Below are 18167 nucleotides of genomic sequence, written 5' to 3' on the forward strand. Positions count from 1 at the left end.
CTAGTATTTCTACTGCTATTAATACTACAACTACTACTAATGTTATTACAAATACTACTATGGCTAATAATATTCCAGCTGTTTCTACTGCTATTGATACTAAACCTACCATTACTGCTTATACTGCTAGTACTACTAACACCACAATTATAACTAATACTACTACTAATATTACTACAAACAATTTTAAACAAATTTAAGCTCCTGCAACTTCTGTTTTTAGAAAATCTATTGAAATTCAGCTTCCCCACTTCCTGTATTTTCAGCAGTTCTTTAAAATAATTTCAGCTATTCTTATGCCTCTATCAACAGCAATTTTTTAATATTCATTTCTGTATTTTTTTGCAATATTTCAAATTTATTTCAGCTGTTTTCATTTCTGCTTTTTCAGCAAATCTATTGAAATTCCTTTCAGCTTCTCCCATTTCTGTATTTTCAGCAATTTCAAATTCATTTCAGCTTTTCAAATATCTGTCATTTCAGCAAATGTATTCAAATTCCCTTCAACTTTCTGTATTTTCAGCTATTTTCAAATATTCAGTGCAGCTTTCAGCTTTTTGCATTCCAACGCATTTTCAGCAGGAAATGCCTTTTCTAGTTATTCTATTTCTTCCGCGCGACCTTTCAACTCCTTCAAATTTTCAGCTATTTAAACCGTTCAAATATTAAAATGTTCAGCTCCTTTCTGGCTTTAAGGCTATGACTTTTAAGCTTTCTACCACTTATGCTTGAATTTATATAAATCAATAATCATAAATATTTTAACATGGTTTTCCAATGGAAATTGTTTTCAAATCCTCCTTAAACTTCTTCAACTTTCAGACTTTTCAGCTTCCCCAATCTTTCAGCTACAGACACCATTTAAACTTTCAAATGTTGACACAGGTCTCAACTATTTTATGAAAAAAACTGCTTATTGATATCTATTGTACTTTTTTCATAATCACTGATTATGTTTCACTAGTTCTTCGCTCCGTTTCTGACTTTTACATGAGTGTGTATTGCGTCTGCTAGAGGGGGACCTCGCGGGCTAGAGTGTGGGGCAGCGCAGAAATCTGGTTAAAAAAATATGGAACTTCTGTCCTTGCAGCCAAAGTATACACTCTAGAGGCTTCATTTCTTCAGATTAATGAGGGTATGGTTGTGCTGATTGGATTAATGTGTTCATGGAATCCCAGAGTTTTTTAGTTTTGGCGCAAGGAGTGTTTGAGTGACACAACCTCTGCCAAAAGCCCCTTAGGCTCCAATACAAATCTGCCGACATATTTCTCACAAAAATCCACAAGGTACACGTTCTGTCAACGGCCATAGGAGCCGTATTTATTACCGGACAGACATAAAAAGCACATCCACGCGTTCGGTAGAGTCTTGGGTCTCATACAAACGCCATATTTTTTAGATAGCTGTTATAGTTTTGCGCTGGTTCTCATTTGTTTGAGGTGTGGATTCTGTGTAACTTGCTGTCCTGTGTCTCCCCTTTGCAGCCGCACAGGTGCGGCGTTGTCGTGGTTACGAGCACTCACATGCTGCAGGATCTGTCTGTGGCTCACAGCTGCTCCTATGACCTGATTAGTGGAGTCACATGACGCAGCTATGCTTTCTGTCAACAGACCAATATGATAAAGACACTCGCCCCCCCTCCCCCCTCCACCCTGACCTCTTCTCACTGTTAATCACTCAGTCAGTCAGTATGTCTGTCTATTTCTCCTCCTCTCTCTCTCCCTCTATCTCTTCCTCACCACCCCTCCCTTCCTCACCCTCTCACCCTCCCTCCCTCTATCTACACCCCCCCACCCCACCCAATCCAATAGGTGAGCCGTTGTCGTGGTTACTCGCTCACACGCTGCAGGATCTCTGTCTGTGGCTCAAAGCTGCTCCTTGTGACCTGATTAGTGGAGTCACATGACGCAGCTATGCTTTCTGTCAACAGACCAATATGATAAAGACACTCGCCCCCCCTTCCCTCTCCACCCTGACCTCTTCTCACTGTTAATCACTCTCAGTCAGTCAGTCTGTCTAATTCTCCTCCCCTCTCCCTCTCTCTCTTCCTCACCACCATTCCCTTCCTCACCCTCTCACCCTCCCTCCCTCTATCTACACCCCCCCACCCCACCCAATCCAATAGGTGCGCCGTTGTCGTGGTTACTCGCTCACACGCTGCAGGATCTCTGTCTGTGGCTCTCAGGTGCTCCTATGACCTGATTAGTGGAGTCACATGACGCAGCTAATGTCTGTGATGAGGCCTATTAATTAAAAACTTTTAAGTGTGAATAACAAACATTCTGTCTCCCACTACGAATATTACTCGTACTTCTAGTACTACAACTGATACTTCTACTACCATACTACTAGTATTTCTACTGCTATTAATACTACAACTACTACTAATGTTATTACAAATACTACTATGGCTAATAGTATTCCAGCTGTTTCTACTGCTATTGATACTAAACCTACTATTACTGCTTATACTGCTAGTACTACTAATACCACAATTATAACTAATACTACTACTAATATTACTACAAACAATTTTAAACAAATTTAAGCTCCTGCAACTTCTGTTTTTAGAAAATCTATTGAAATTCAGCTTCCCCACTTCCTGTATTTTCAGCAGTTCTTTAAAATAATTTCAGCTATTCTTATGCCTCTATCAACAGCAATTTTTTAATATTCATTTCTGTATTTTTTTGCAATATTTCAAATTTATTTCAGCTGTTTTCATTTCTGCTTTTTCAGCAAATCTATTGAAATTCCTTTCAGCTTCTCCCATTTCTGTATTTTCAGCAATTTCAAATTCATTTCAGCTTTTCTAATCTTTTCAGCAAATGTATTCAAATTCCCTTCAACTTTCTGTATTTTCAGCTATTTTCAAATATTCAGTGCAGCTTTCAGCTTTTTGCATTCCAACGCATTTTCAGCAGGAAATGCCTTTTCTAGTTATTATTGTTGGAATGCATTAGATGCATTCCAAGTATTGTTCTTCGAATCTTTATTTCCGACTTATTATTATTATTCTATTTCTTCCGCGCGACCTTTCAACTCCTTCACATTTTCAGCTATTTAAACCGTTCAAATATTAAAATGTTCAGCTCCTTTCTGGCTTTAAGGCTATGACTTTTCAGCTTTCTACCTCTTAAGCTTGAATTTATATAAATCAATAATCATAAATATTTTAACATGGTTTTCCAATGGAAATTGTTTTCAAATCCTCCTTAAACTTCTTCAACTTTCTGATATTTCAGCTCCGCCAATCTTTCAGCTACAGACACCATTTCAACTTTCAAATGTTGACACAGTTCTCAACTATTTTATGAAAAAAACTGCTTCTTGATATCTATTCTACTTTTTTCATAATCACTGATTATGTTTCACTAGTTCTTCGCTCCGTTTCTGACTTTTACATGAGTGTGTATTGCGTCTGCTAGAGTGGAGAGCTCGAGGCTAGAGTGTGGGGCATCGCAGGAATCTGGTAAAAAAAATATGGAACTTCTGTCCTTGCAGCCAAAGTATACACTCTAGAGGCTTCATTTCTTCAGATTAATGAGGGTATGGTTGTGCTGATTGGATTAATGTGTTCATGGAATCCCAGAGTTTTTTAGTTTTGGCGCAAGGAGTGTTTGAGTGACACAACCTCTGCCAAAAGCCCCATAGGCTCCAATACAAATCTGCCGACATATTTCTCACAAAAATCCACAAGGTACACGTTTTGTAAACGGCCATAGGAGCCGTATTTATTACCGGACAGACATAAAAAGCTCATCCACGCGTTCGGTAGAGTCTTGGGTCTCATACAAACGTAGTCTTTTTTAGATAGCTGTTATAGTTTTGCGCTGGTTCTCATTTGTTTGAGGTGTGGATTCTGTGTAACTCGCTGCCATGTCTCTGTCTTTTGCAGCCGCTCGTTAATGATCACAGGTGCGCCGTTGTCGTGGTTACGAGCACTCACATGCTGCAGGATCTGTCTGTGGCTCACAGCTGCTTATATGACCTGATTAGTGGAGTCACATGACGCAGCTATGCTTTCTGTCAACAGACCAATATGATAAAGACACTCGCCCCCCTCCCCCCTCCACCCTGACCTCTGCTCACTGTTAATCACTCAGTCAGTCAGTATGTCTGTCTATTTCTCCTCTCTCTCTCTCTCCCTCTATCTCTTCCTCACCACCCCTCCCTTCCTCACCCTCTCACCCTCCCTCCCTCTATCTACACCCCCCCACCCCACCCAATCCAATAATTTCAAAATAAAAGCCCCATGGAGGGAATTTTTACTGTAATGTTTGTGATGAGGCCTATTAATTAAAAACTTCTTAGTTTGAATAACAAACATTCTGTCTCCCAACCCCCCCTCACCCAATTCCATCATTACAAACTAAAAGCCTCAATGATTATCTGTACCTTAACCATGAAGCGGTTTCGTTGAAATACGTATTGCTCTTTCAAATACTACTACAACCACTACGAATATTACTAGTACTTCTACACTAAAACTGATACTTCTACTACCATACTACTAGTATTTCTACTGCTATTAATGCTACAACTACTACTAATGTTATTACAAATACTACTATGGCTAATAGTATTCCAGCTGTTTCTACTGCTATTGATACTAAACCTACTATTACTGCTTATACTGCTAGTACTACTAATACCACAATTATAACTAATACTACTACTAATATTACTACAAACAATTTTAAACAAATTTAAGCTCCTGCAACTTCTGTTTTTAGAAAATCTATTGAAATTCAGCTTCCCCACTTCCTGTATTTTCAGCAGTTCTTTAAAATAATTTCAGCTATTCTTATGCCTCTATCAACAGCAATTTTTTAATATTCATTTCTGTATTTTTTTGCAATATTTCAAATTTATTTCAGCTGTTTTCATTTCTGCTTTTTCAGCAAATCTATTGATTCCTTTCAGCTTCTCCCATTTCTGTATTTTCAGCAATTTCAAATTCATTTCAGCTTTTCAGCAAATGTATTCAAATTCCCTTCAACTTTCTGTATTTTCAGCTATTTTCAAATATTCAGTGCAGCTTTCAGCTTTTTGCATTCCAACGCATTTTCAGCAGGAAATGCCTTTTCTAGTTATTCTTCTATTTCTTCCGTGCCACCTTTCAACTCCTTCACACTTTCAGCTATTAAAATCCTTCAAATATTAAAATGTTCAGCTTCTTTCAGGCTTCCGGGCTATGACTTTTCAGCTTTCTACCTCTTAAGCTTGAATTTATATAAATCAATAATCGTTAATATTTTAACATGGTTTTCAAATGGAGTTTGCTTTTCAAATCGTCTTCAACTTCTTCAACTTTCAGATTTTTCAGCTTCGCAAATCTTTCAGCTACAGACACCATTTCAACTCTCAAATGTTCACACAAGTCTCAACTATTTTATGAAAAAAACTGCTTCTTGATATCTATTGTACTTTTTTCATAATCACTGATTATGTTTCACTAGTTCTTCGCTCCGTTTCTGACTTTTACATGAGTGTGTATTGCGTCTGCTAGAGTGGCGACCTCGAGGGCTAGAGTGTAAGGCAGCACCAGAATCTGGTTAAAAAAGTATGGAACTTCTGTCCTTGCAGCCAAAGTATACACTCTAGAGGCTTCATTTCTTCAGATTAATGAGGGTATGGTTGTGCTGATTGGATTAATGCTTTCATGGAATCCCAGAGTTCTTTAGTTTTTGCTTAAGGAGTGTTAGAGTGACACAACCTCTGCCAAAAGCCCCATAGGCTCCAATACAAATCTGCCGACATATTTCTATAAAAATCCAGAAGGTACACGTTTTGTCAACGGCCATAGGAGCCGTATTTATTACCGGACAGACATAAAACGCACATCCACGCGTTCGGTAGAGTCTTGGGTCTCGTAAAAACGCCGTATTTTTTAAATAACTGTTATAGTTTTGCGCTGGTTCTCATTTGTTTGAGGTGTGGATTCTGTGTAACTTGCTGCCATGTCTCTGCCTTTTTGCAGCAGCTCGTTAATGAGCACAGGTGCGTCGTTGTCGTGGTTACTCGCTCACACGCTGCAGGATCTCTGTCTGTGACTCACAGCTGCTCCTATGACCTGATTAGTGGAGTCACATGACGCAGCTATGCTTTCTGTCAACAGACCAATATGATAAAGACACTCGCCCCCCCCCCCCCCCCTCCACCCTGACCTCTTCTCACTGTTTATCACTCTCAGTCAGTCTGTCTGTCTATTTCTCCTCCTCTCTCTCTCTCTCCCTCTATCTCTTCCTCACCACCCCTCCCTTCCTCACCCGCTCACCCTCCCTACCTCTATCTACACCGCCCCACCCCACCCAATCCAATAATTTCAAAATAAAAGCCCCATTGAGGGAATTTTTACTGTAATGTTTGTGATGAGGCCTATTAATTAAAAACGTCTTGGTTTGAATAACAAACATTCTGTCTCCCACTAGGAATATTACTCATACTTCTAGTACTACAACTGATACTTCTACTACCATACTACTAGTATTTCTACTGCTATTAATACTACAACTACTACTAATGTTATTACAAATACCACTATGGCTAATAGTGTTAGTATACAGCTGTTTCTACTGCTATCGATACTAAACCGACTTCTACTGCTAGTACTACTAATACCACAATTACAACTAAAACTAATACTACTACTAATATTACTACAAACAATTTCAGACCACTTTTTATTCATCTCAGCTTTTGTTATTTCTGTACTTTTTAAAATTCATTTAAGCTCCTGCAACTTCTGTTTTGCAACATTTCACATTTATTTCAGCTGTTTTCATTTCTGCTGTTTCAGCAAATCTATTGAAATTCCTTTCAGCTTCTCCCATTTCTGTATTTTCAGCAATTTCAAATTAATTTCAGCTTTTCTAATATCTGTAATTTCAGATGTATTCAAATTCCCTTCAACTTTCTGTATTTTCAGCTATTTTTAAATATTCAGTGCAGCTTTCAGCTTTTTGCATTCCAACGCATTTTCAGCAGGAAATGCCCTTTCTAGCTATTCTATTTCTTCCGTGGCACCTTTCAACTCTTTCACACTTTCAGCTATTAAAACCGTTCAAATATTAAAATGTTCAGCTTCTTTCCGGCTTCCGGGCTATGACTTTTCAGCTTTCTACCTCTTAAGCTTGAATTTATATAAATCAATAATCATTAATATTTTAACATGGTTTTCAAATGGAGTTTGTTTTCAAATCCTCCTAAACTTCTTCAACTTTCAGATTTTTCAGCTTCGCCAATATTTCAGCTACAGACACCATTTCAACCTTCAAATGTTGACACAGGTCTCAACTATTTTATGGAAAAAACTGCTTGTTGATATCTATTGTACTTTTTTCATAATCACTGATTATGTTTCACTAGTTCTTCGCTCCGTTTCTGACTTTTACATGAGTGTGTATTGCGTCTGCTAGAGTGAGACCCGGAGATCTTAAGAGTTTGAGGCAGCGTCAGAATCTGGTTAAAAAGATATGGATCTTCTGTCCTTACAGCCAAAGTATACACTTTTGATGCTTCATTTCTTCAGATTAATGAGGGCATGGTTGTGCTGATTGGATTAATGTGTTCATAGAATCCCAGAGTTCTTTAGTTTTGGCCTACGGAGACCAACAGTCACACAACCTCTGCTAAAAGCCCCATAGGCTCCAATACAAATCTGCCGACATATTTCTCAAAAAATCCAGAAGGTACACGTTTTGTAAACTGCGACAGGAGCCGTATTTATTACCGGACAGACATAAAAAACGCATCCATGCGTTCGGTAGAGTCTTGGGTCTCGTAAAAACGTCGTATTTTTTAGATAGCTGTTATAGTTTTGCGCTGGTGAACACTTGTTTGAGGTGTGGATTGTGTGTAACTGGCTGTCCTGTCTGCCCTTTGCAGCAGCTCGTTAATGACCCCAGGTGCGTCGTTGCCGTGGTTACTCGCACACACGCTGCAGTATCTCTGTCTGTGCCTCACAGCAGCTCCTACGACCTGATTAGTGGAGTCACATGACGCAGCTATGCTTTCTGTCAACAGACCATGATGATAAAGACACTCGCCCCCCTCCACCCTGACCTTTTCTCACTGTTAATCACTCAGTCAGTCAGTATGTCTGTCTAATTCTTCTCCCCTCTCCCTCTCTATCTCTTCCTCACCACCCTTATTTTTTAGATAGCTGTTATAGTTTTGCGCTAGAGGACACTTGTTTGAGGTTTGGATTCTGTGTAACTCGCTGTCCTGTCTCTGCCCTTTGAGCAGGTGCTCCGTTACCGTGGATACCAGCACACACGCTATAAATTTTGAGATTTTTCCACCTCCCAGTCAATTCACAGTTATTTGGTAGCATTGCTGTTCACAGGATTACAGTATGACTACAGTTTTTTGCTGTGCAATACATTTAAACCAACTACATCGCTACCCCTTTTAGCTTTTGAATTACTCTGGCATTTGCATTCACCATTCTTTCAGCTTCCTGCAGATTTTCCCAAATCCATGGGTTTTCCTTGGAAAAAACAAAATTAGTCCATCCCAGCGAATGACCTTGAAAGTATTTCAGATCTTTTCAATGAGTTTTCTTCCAGAGCATTCGAGAAGGATATATTATGCATGCAATCTTGAGTCGTGTTACGATCACACATGGAACCTGAGAAAACATTTGGAGACCCTGATCCCTTTGGAGGCCTTGTCCCTTAAACATGATCGTATAACAGCAGCTACTTCTACTGTACATTATGTGATGTATTATTTACCGCAGTTTCTATCGTATGAATTCTACTCTTACATAAGATTTCTGCACTTCCGAAGTCCTAAGAAACACCCCTGAAGCCAGTAGCATCAGCATTAAGCTCAGTGTTTACATCGTTTAAGACAAATATATTAATAAGACGATGTGCTACATCACCGACTTTTTGGATCCTCTGAAGCGATCCAATTAAAACCCTTTGCTCCGTCATCCCGAGAGCCCATTGGCTGAGAGCTGTTCTCGGGTCTCCATTGCCCCGCCCCCATCTGTCAGGCACTGCGTACAGCTCCTTGCGACAGTCGATGTGCTGTAGTGAGCTACTACTCAACTTTATACGTAAAGCCTTGGGTGGACTTTTACTTTTTTTTTAAACCACCACACACACACACACACACACACACACACACACACACACACACACACACACACACACACACACACACACACACACACACACACACACACACAATTGTATTGGTCAGAGGAGCTCGTGCAAGACGCGCACGTGTCCAAACTCCTCCACCGCATTTACCTCCACTTCCCCCAGCCCTCTTTTGCAGTATGAAGTGCAGTTATGGCGAGGAGTAGCAAGTCAGCGGCGAGGACCCTGGAGGATTTGACGCTCGACTCGGGTTATGGTGGAACCGCCGACTCCTTCAGGTCTTCCAGTGCGTCGCTGTGCTGCTCGGAGGCGCATGGGGGGAATCACTGGCATTTAACCGGATCCATGCACAGTCGACACAACAGCCTGGACACCGTTAACACTGTCCTGGTCGAAGACGCCGAGATCCTGAAGAGCACCGGGCGGTGCGCTAAACTATCCGAGCTTGAGGATGTGCCGTGGAGCCTCGGGGAAGTGGCGAGCGCGCTGTGCCGGGACGAGGAGATGACTCTGCCGCCTCCCCCGCAGGACGTCCTGCTCCGGCTCTCGGTGCTGGTCAGCCGGGTCTTGGTGAGGGTGGCGAAGGAGTCGCAGCGCCTGAGTTTGCGCTACGCCAAGTGCACCAAATATGAGGTCCAAAGTGCCACAAAGATCGTGCTGTCGTGGAGCGTGTCGATGAGCTGCGTCGGCGCGGCCCTGGGTGCCTTGTCCCTGTACAACATGAGCACAGAGGAGGACAAGTTCAGCCGCGGAAAGTCGGCGCGCTGCGGAGTCACCTTCAACGTGGGGAAGTTCTTCAGGTGGATGGTCGACAGCAGGGTCGCGGTCAGGATCCACGAGCACGCGGCCCTCTATCTGGCTGCGTGCATGGAGAGCCTCTTCCGCGAGGTGTACGCGCGTGCACTGCGCAGCGCGCTGCTGGAGCGGGATAACGTAATCCCAAAGTTCACCGTGGAGACCCTGGAGCAGGCTGTCAACGCCGACGCGGAGATATGGGGGTCTGTGCAGGTCTGGCAACACCTGATATGTTGGAAGAATGCAAGCGGTGAGTTGTGAACACTGTAGGTCCAGGATTCCCTTTCCGCCCCGTTGCCACTCACCGTTTGATGCGATTGTCTCTCCCAGTTTGTATTTACATCCGTATAACATGTAAAGGGTTCTTCCTTCCAAACAGCCACATATAAATGTAACACACGTAGGTGATAATGATCCAAGAGAAAAATACCCCCCCTTAGAATTAGTTTGCTGCCACATCTCTGATATGGAAATCTCTCAATCTCGGATGAACGTGAACTTAAACACATTTCTGTATAGTGCGTCCTTCTAAGAATGAGTTCAGAAGGTATAGTTCCATCTTCTAAGAGTGAGCTGCAAGCAGAGGATGGCTGACTCAGCATATGCGGATGGGAGAGAGTGGTCCTCTTAAGGCCAGCTCGCCTCCTCCATCTTCCATGCAGTGTTACACTGCAAAGGTTATTTTATTATATCCTGCTGCAACTGTATGTGGCTGTTTTGTTAATGCACAAAAAAAAACAGGCCCAGATATCTCCGGGCTTAATGCCCTCTCAGTGAAAGGGGCTCTCCCTGTTGGTTTTTACAATAATGCCCTGCAGAGGTGAGTTTTATTCCCCCCCCACACACACACACAGACAATGGAGGTCTTTCACTCTGGCATGCATTTTCTGATTACTGACGCACACAATGCCTCGCCTGTAGTTGTCCCATCAGCTTTTTAAGTCTTTTGATATACTTACTGCTCGGAAAACGAGTGTAATTGTCTTTGGACCTCATTGCCGCTCAAACAGCGATACATCACAAACCACTCCTAACGCGCTTGCCCGTTTTGATGGATGTTGTGAAAATGCTGCTGTGGCTCCTCTTGCAACAGGTTTACGTAATGAAAGGCCTTGGGGGACCTGTGTGCTATCGTGCATTATGCAGAGTGATGTGAATAAAACTGAGTTATGGAGTGAGGGAGAGAAACTCGGGGAGACTGTGACTGTATTGATGAATCACCAACAGAAGCCTGGCATCATGAGCACTGCACTTTACTTCATTGTACCTCTTCCTTTTAAAGGCACAGCAAAACATTTTTTCAAACATGTATGTCAGCTCGTTTATCCGTTCTGTGCCTGTTTGTGCGTTAGTGACACAGTCAGAAAGAGTCTGCCCGAATAACCTCAGAGTTTTAAAGTATGAGTGCGTACTGTACATTACAGAATGTTGATATTCCGTCGCACACTCTGACCACTTGGCATGCAGCGAGGCACCAGCAGCAGGAGAGATGTGTGGTGTTCGGAGGTGCACTGGACCGGTGAATAGAATGAGATGCGAGAGAAAAAAAACATCACGTGAAGCATGTGGAATGTGGATGTTTGTGGCCAAGGCTTTACAAAGCACGGTATAGTTTACAAGGTAATAATAATTAGCAGGGGAAATGGACTGGAAAGCAGCTTGAATCTATATTGTTTTAATATGGGTACATTACATGACCACGCGAGAAAAGAGATGTATGGTCTTAATGAACCGGTTGTGGTTATCCTGGACAACACTTTATGGCTTTGGGTCACGTGACTGTACGTCACCTGCCCAGTGTCAAACTCCAGTGACTAGCTATATTGCTGCTCAGCTCAGTGGAGCATTTAGCCATTGGAAAGACAAATATGTTTTTAAGGAGTTGATGGAAAACCAAACGGCGCTGGAAGGAGAGAGACTGTTGGACTATTATTGCCAAGTGGCTACAAACATGAATGCCTAAGTTGCTGTTCAGTTGAGTGTGTTAATAGCCAATGCTATGCTAACGACGCCCTTAGCTTCATCAACTTGAAAGACAATATTATGTCAACGCAGCTCTTTGTCTCCATTGAGTATTTTGACAGATTTCAGGATACCTGCCATATAGTCACAGAGGACATACACATGTGCAGGTGTACAGTGTCTGATGTGTTTTACCCATCGACATGGTCCTGTCTTAACATCAGCCACATCAACTTAAAGATATTTATATTTTATTCACTTCTTTCTGTGTTATTACAGGTTTAATGCAAATGGTTAACACTCAGAGGAAGACGGTCTAAGTTTATACAGGAAGTTCCATTTAGTGACGGTTTTTCATCGCATTTCTCATTGTGACACTACAGGACCTCTAAACCTCAAGATAGCCGCTGTGAGCCTACTGTGACAGATAAGCCACCATTCAATCAAAGGGAGGGGTTTCTTTAACAAAGCCACTGTCTGCCAGATGGAACACCCACATCCCTCTATCAATTTTCTCAGTCTCTTTCCACCAAGAGGAAGCAATTTAGCTTATTATTCCATTTTATGGTAACGTTGGTGACGTTGGTGGCCCCCAAGGGGCCTTTATCAAGATCTATATTGCGTCTCTTTCACCGAAGCTGATTTTTTTTAGTGATGTCACTCACAAAGCAAATAACAGTTCCTCCTTTTATGAACTTTTAATCTTCCATCAGCTGGTAGAATAGTTACACACACACACGTAATTCTATGGAGAGAATCTCTTATTAGCTTTTGGTGTAAAGGCATACATGGTTCAGCTGGAATGGTAGTTGTAACCACTGTATGCAGTACATGTGTGTACACCTTTAAGTCATCATTAATCAAATATCTACAAGAAAATACAAATCTCAAAGCAGGACCTGCACTAGTATAGAACAAGGGGCTACAAAGGGGTATCAGGTCGGGGGCCGCCACAAAACATAGATCCCCAAATTCTACATTAAATAACTTTGATTACATCACCTATCTGAATTTTAGCATCAGAATCCTTGTTGAGGCCCATTGCTGAAGCCAAATCCCCAAAAGCCACCTTTGGCATATCTTTCAATCCATATCCGCCCTCTCGGGAGGTCAATATGTCTGATGCCCTGAAATCGAATTGAAGAGATGGTCAAGATCTCACGGCCTGATGGAGCTCTTGTGCTCAATAATCCTTTGTTTCAGCTCATGTGTTGTTTTACCCATATGCATCTTTTCACATGGGCATTTTACTAATAGGAAACATTTTCTGTGCTGCATTTGATAAACCCCTTAACGGTAATACTCTTGCCCGATCTCGGATTTCTTTCATTTCTTTCGCGCAATGTTGAGTGTAGCCTCTGTCTAAACAGCCTTGTTTTCATAGTCTCAGCTTCGTCAATAAATTCCTCATTATTAAAACATGCTTCTGAGGTTATTAAACGGACCATATTCTCTACATCAGGGGTCTTCAACGTTTTTCAGGCCAAGGACCCCCAAACTGAAGGCGAGATGGAGCAGGGACCCCCTATTCTACAGAGTTTCGTCTGCCATCTTTTATTTTTGAGCTTTGCGCTTTTACGTGAGCATGAACGTGATCTGATTAGCTAGTGCCTCTGCTGTCGTATCAGCATGAAAGGTGCTGTGAATGAACAGGTGCCCAGCTTGAGAGCTGCTGTGGACTGAAAGATAATGTCTTCTCCATTAATTTATCCGTTCGCTACAATATGTTGGATTTCTGTTAATGTATAACAATAAAGAAGACAATTAATACAATTCTGATTCTGAAGACATTGTCTTGTCAACCAAAAATTTCGCGACCCCCCTGCAGTACCTCTGCGGACCCCGCGTTGAAGACCTCTGTTCTACTGATTAATCTTCTGTTTAATTTGTACAAAGCAAAACCATTATTTGGGGTGATAATTCATATCAGATCGAGATGGATTTCTGGCATAACATAATTTTTAAACCATTGCCAGGTCTTCACATGCTGCCTGGTAACAGCATAGTGATGACAACACTTCAGGAAAATACTGCTTGTAGCCAACAAATCGTCTGCTAAACTAAACTCGCTTCTCTGTGTGCCGGTACATTAATCATAAGGAGATTTGGATCAATCCGTGGCTATATCATTAATTGATATTAATCGACAGTCCTCAACACAGTACCCGTAAAAAGCACGTAACCTCACAGCTCTGCATTGGCTCAGCGAGCATACAGCTGGCCTCTTGACACACAAGCCCAACACACACATGCAAACTAACGCACACACAGCACGATGTCACGGGCTCCTCTAGACACGTCTGAGTTAGTGTTATTTGCAGGTGCGTGTTGGATTTCCCTCCTTTTTTTGGCGGTGGTGTCCTTTCAGAACAGGAAACTGGTCTAGGTGATCGGACATATCTTGTGACACTCACTTCTTTGATTTCCATAACGGCGTGTGAATGTCTTGTGGAACATGACGTGATCTGTGATATGTATCACCCTGAGGACGACTTTCTAGTCACGCTTTTGGTGTGAAGTGACTTTCTAGTCTGGGCAGAGCTGGTTTGGGGGAAACATCTAAAGGAAAGTTTCACCCTAAAGTAGTTTTAAATGTCTGTAGGTAAGGTGATTTGTATATTTCCTACTATAATCAGTATTAAATGTAAATAATGTAAATAAAAATATATGGGTTCCTCTGTTTCAAAAAGGAGCTCAAATAAGAGCAAATATTGATCTTGTAAACTGACTCCAAATGAATGCTAATGTTGCTCCGTGCCTGCAGGCTGGGTGACAAAGCAATAAAAAAATGTATATACAATCATATCTCACTGTTATGTCCACAGCTGTAACCACTGCCTCAAAGCCACCAAACAAATGAATTAAACATGGGAACATAATGACTTCTACTGTAGATAAAATTGTGTTTAATGCTTTTATTTAAAGTGCTTGGACCTGAGATGGAAACTAGCGAGAGATACACCTGTGTGGGAAAATGCATTATGCATTCCAAGTATTGTTCTTCGAATCTTTATTTCTTCATCTTCATCTTCTTCTTCTCTTTCTTCCGTGTCACCTTTCAACTCCTTCACATTTTCAGCTATTAAAATCCTTCAAATATTAAAATGTTCAGCTCCTTTCTGGCTTGAGGGCTATGACTTTTCAGCTTTCTACCTCTTATGCTTGAATTTATATAAATCAATAATCATTAATATTTTAACATGGTTTTCAAATGGAGTTTGTTTTCAAATCCTCCTTAAACTTCTTCAACTTTCAGATTTTTCAGCTTCGCAAATCTTTATGCTACAGACACCATTTAAACTTTCAAATGTTGACACAAGTCTCAACTATTTTATGAAAAAAACTGCTTGTTGATATCTATTGTACTTTTTTCATAATCACTGATTATGTTTCACTAGTTCTTCGCTCCGTTTCTGACTTTTACATGAGTGTGTATTGCGTCTGCTGGAGTGGGGACCTCGAGGGCTAGAGTGTGAGGCAGCACCAGAATCTGGTTAAAAAAATATGGAACTTCTGTCCTTGCAGCCAAAGTATACACTCTAGAGGCTTCATTTCTTCAGATTAATGAGGGCATGGTTGTGCTGATTGGATTAATGCGTTCATGGAATCCCAGAGTTCTTTAGTTTTTGCTTAAGGAGTGTTAGAGTGACACAACCTCTGCCAAAAGCCTCATAGGCTCCAATACAAATCTGCCGACATATTTCTCAAAAAATCAAGAAGGTACACGTTTTGTCGACGGCAAGAGGAGCCGTATTTATTACCGGATAGACATAAAACACACATCCATGCGTTCGGTAGAGTCTTGGGTCTCGTAAAAACGCCGTATTTTTTAGATAGCTGTTATAGTTTTGCGCTGAATGTCATTTGTTTGAGGTGTGGGTTCTGTGTAACTCGCTGTCCTGTGTCTGCCCTTTGCAGCAGCTCGTTAATGAGCACAGGTGCGTCGTTGCCGTGGTTACTCGCACTCACATGCTGCAAGATCTCTGTCTGTGACTCACAGCTGCTCCTATGACCTGATTAGTGGAGTCACATGACGCAGCTATGCTTTCTGTCAACAGACCAATATGATAAAGACACTAGCCCCCCTCCCCCCTCCACCCCGACCTCTTCTCACTGTTAATCACTCAGTCAGTCAGTCTGTCTGTCTATTTCTCCTCCTCTCTCTCTCTCCCTCTATCTCTTCCTCACCACCCCTCCCTTCCTCACCCTCTCACCCTCCATTACTACTACTAATGTTATTACAAATACTACTATGGCTAATAGTGTTAGTATTGTTGGGGGAAAATTGTTGAGCCTGCGTGGGGTGAGGCTCTCAGGAATGTGACCTTTGATGTGAGCCGGTGACTTAAGGCAGTCCAGGGTGAGATAAGACACAGATGAAACCATACGTGCCCTGGCTGACCTTTTAGATGTTGTTGATTGTCTGGGTCCATAAAGGGAGGGTCACAGGGTCACCCCTACATCATCTGGTACTTTTCCAACACTCCTCTTTGAGGGGTGGGCTGTCCTGTCCTGAGGCACCACAAACCTCCCTGAAGTGTATATAAGCTCCTGTTCTCCTCTTCAACTTTGTCAGATCTTCCTGCTCCTTTTGGGGGAAGGAACATCTGTCCCTTTTCAGCTGAATTGTAGTCATTTGACTTCTGTCTGTGCTTACGACTTGTGCTGATGATTTCTGTATTCTTTATCTTTTTCCTATATTCTAGTTAGTAATAAATACTTAATCACAAAGCAAGCTCAAGATACTTTTGATTTCTCACATGGGCTAAATCCACAAATTTCCACCACAAGTATTACAGCTGATTCTACTGCTATTGATACTAAACCAACTTCTACTGCTAGTACTACTAATACCACAATTACAACTATAACTACTACTACTAATATTACTACAAACAATTTTAAACCACTTTTTATTCATCTCAGCTTTTGTTATTTCTGTACATTTTAAATTCATTTAAGCTCCTGCAACTTCTGTTTTGCAATATTTCACATTTATTTCAGCTGTTTTGATTTCTGCTTTTTCAGCAAATCTATTGAAATTCCTTTCAGCTTCTCCCATTTCTGTATTTTCAGCAATATCAATTTAATTTCAGCTTTTCTAATATCTGTCATTTCAGCAAATGTATTCAAATTCCCTTCAACTTTCTGTATTTTCAGCTATTTTTAAATATTCAGTGCAGCTTTCAGCTTTTTGCATTCCAACGCATTTTCAGCTTTTAACTTATTATTTTTCTTCTATTTCTTCCATTACACCTTTCAACTCCTTCACACTTTCAGCTATTAAAATCCTTCAAATATTAAAATGTTCAGCTTCTTTCCGGCTTCCGGGCTATGACTTGTCAGCTTTCTACCTCTTATGCTTGAATTTATATAAATCAATAATAATTAATATTTTAACATGGTTTTCAAATGGAGTTTGTTTTCAAATCCTCCTAAACTTCTTCAACTTTCAGATTTTTCAGCTTCGCCAATATTTCAGCTACAGACACCATTTCAACCTTCAAATGTTGACACAAGTCTCAACTATTTTATGAAAAAACTGCTTGTTGATATCTATTCTACTTTTTTCATAATCACTGATCATGTTTCACTAGTTCTTCGCTCCGTTTCTGACTTTTACATGAGTGTGTAATGCGTCTGCTAGAGGGGGGACCTCGAGGGCTAGAGTGTGAGGCAGCGCCAGAATCCGGTTAAAAAAATATAGAACTTCTGTCCTTGCAGCCAAAGTATACTGTAAGAATACGTGTTCAAGATTTGGAGCCTGGTCGGGGTTATCAAAAATTCAGCCGAACGACTTCTCTTGTTCTGGGAAATTTATTTGTGAGATCACAGGTCAAGTATCAGCGCTGCGTTTGCAAAGGCAGGAGCAGTTCAGGCAGCACACAGGCCGGAAGAACAACTAACTAACATCAGCAAGAACATCATGTTTTATAACCCTTGAAAGACAGAGAAGGAAAGATTTCTATTGGCCCTAAACTGGCGTAGAGGAGGACCTTCCACCTCCCGCATCTAAAGATCCGGTCACATCCAATGTCCAGACTCCTGACTTAACGTAAACATCAGCGAACAGAGTGTGTATGTTGAATAGTGTTGGTGTGTCTCTAACCCCCTTTGGCTGGTAAATCTTCTAGTTGACCCACAGACCTTGCATTCCTCAGCCAGGACATAAACTGACTCCCCATCCTGTCAGACCCGTGTCTGCCTGCTCGGCACATCCTGCTTCCCCCCTTACCTAACTCTTAAATCAAGACAAGACAGCAAACCCCCAACTAAGCCCATGAAAAGAACTTT

General features: G+C 41.4%; 2 protein-coding genes across 2 annotated transcripts in view; one reads left to right on the forward strand and one right to left on the reverse strand.

The window, feature by feature from the left end:
• The window catches only part of LOC120812873 (cryptochrome-1-like), a 24156-nt gene extending 14770 nt beyond the window's left edge, over positions 1–9386 (reverse strand). The window contains exon 1 of the mRNA XM_078097801.1: positions 9267–9386. The gene's annotated coding sequence lies outside the window, so the exon portion shown is untranslated. The remainder of the gene's footprint in view (positions 1–9266) is intronic.
• Positions 9309–18167, forward strand: part of LOC120812296 (ankyrin repeat- and BTB/POZ domain-containing protein 3-A-like) — a 63172-nt gene continuing 54313 nt past the window's right edge. The window contains exon 1 of the mRNA XM_040168126.2: positions 9309–10161. Coding sequence (XP_040024060.2) covers positions 9309–10161 — 853 coding nt within the window. The remainder of the gene's footprint in view (positions 10162–18167) is intronic.

The sequence above is a fragment of the Gasterosteus aculeatus genome, chromosome Y (genome assembly GCF_964276395.1).
Source record: "Gasterosteus aculeatus chromosome Y, fGasAcu3.hap1.1, whole genome shotgun sequence".
NCBI lineage: Eukaryota > Metazoa > Chordata > Actinopteri > Perciformes > Gasterosteidae > Gasterosteus > Gasterosteus aculeatus.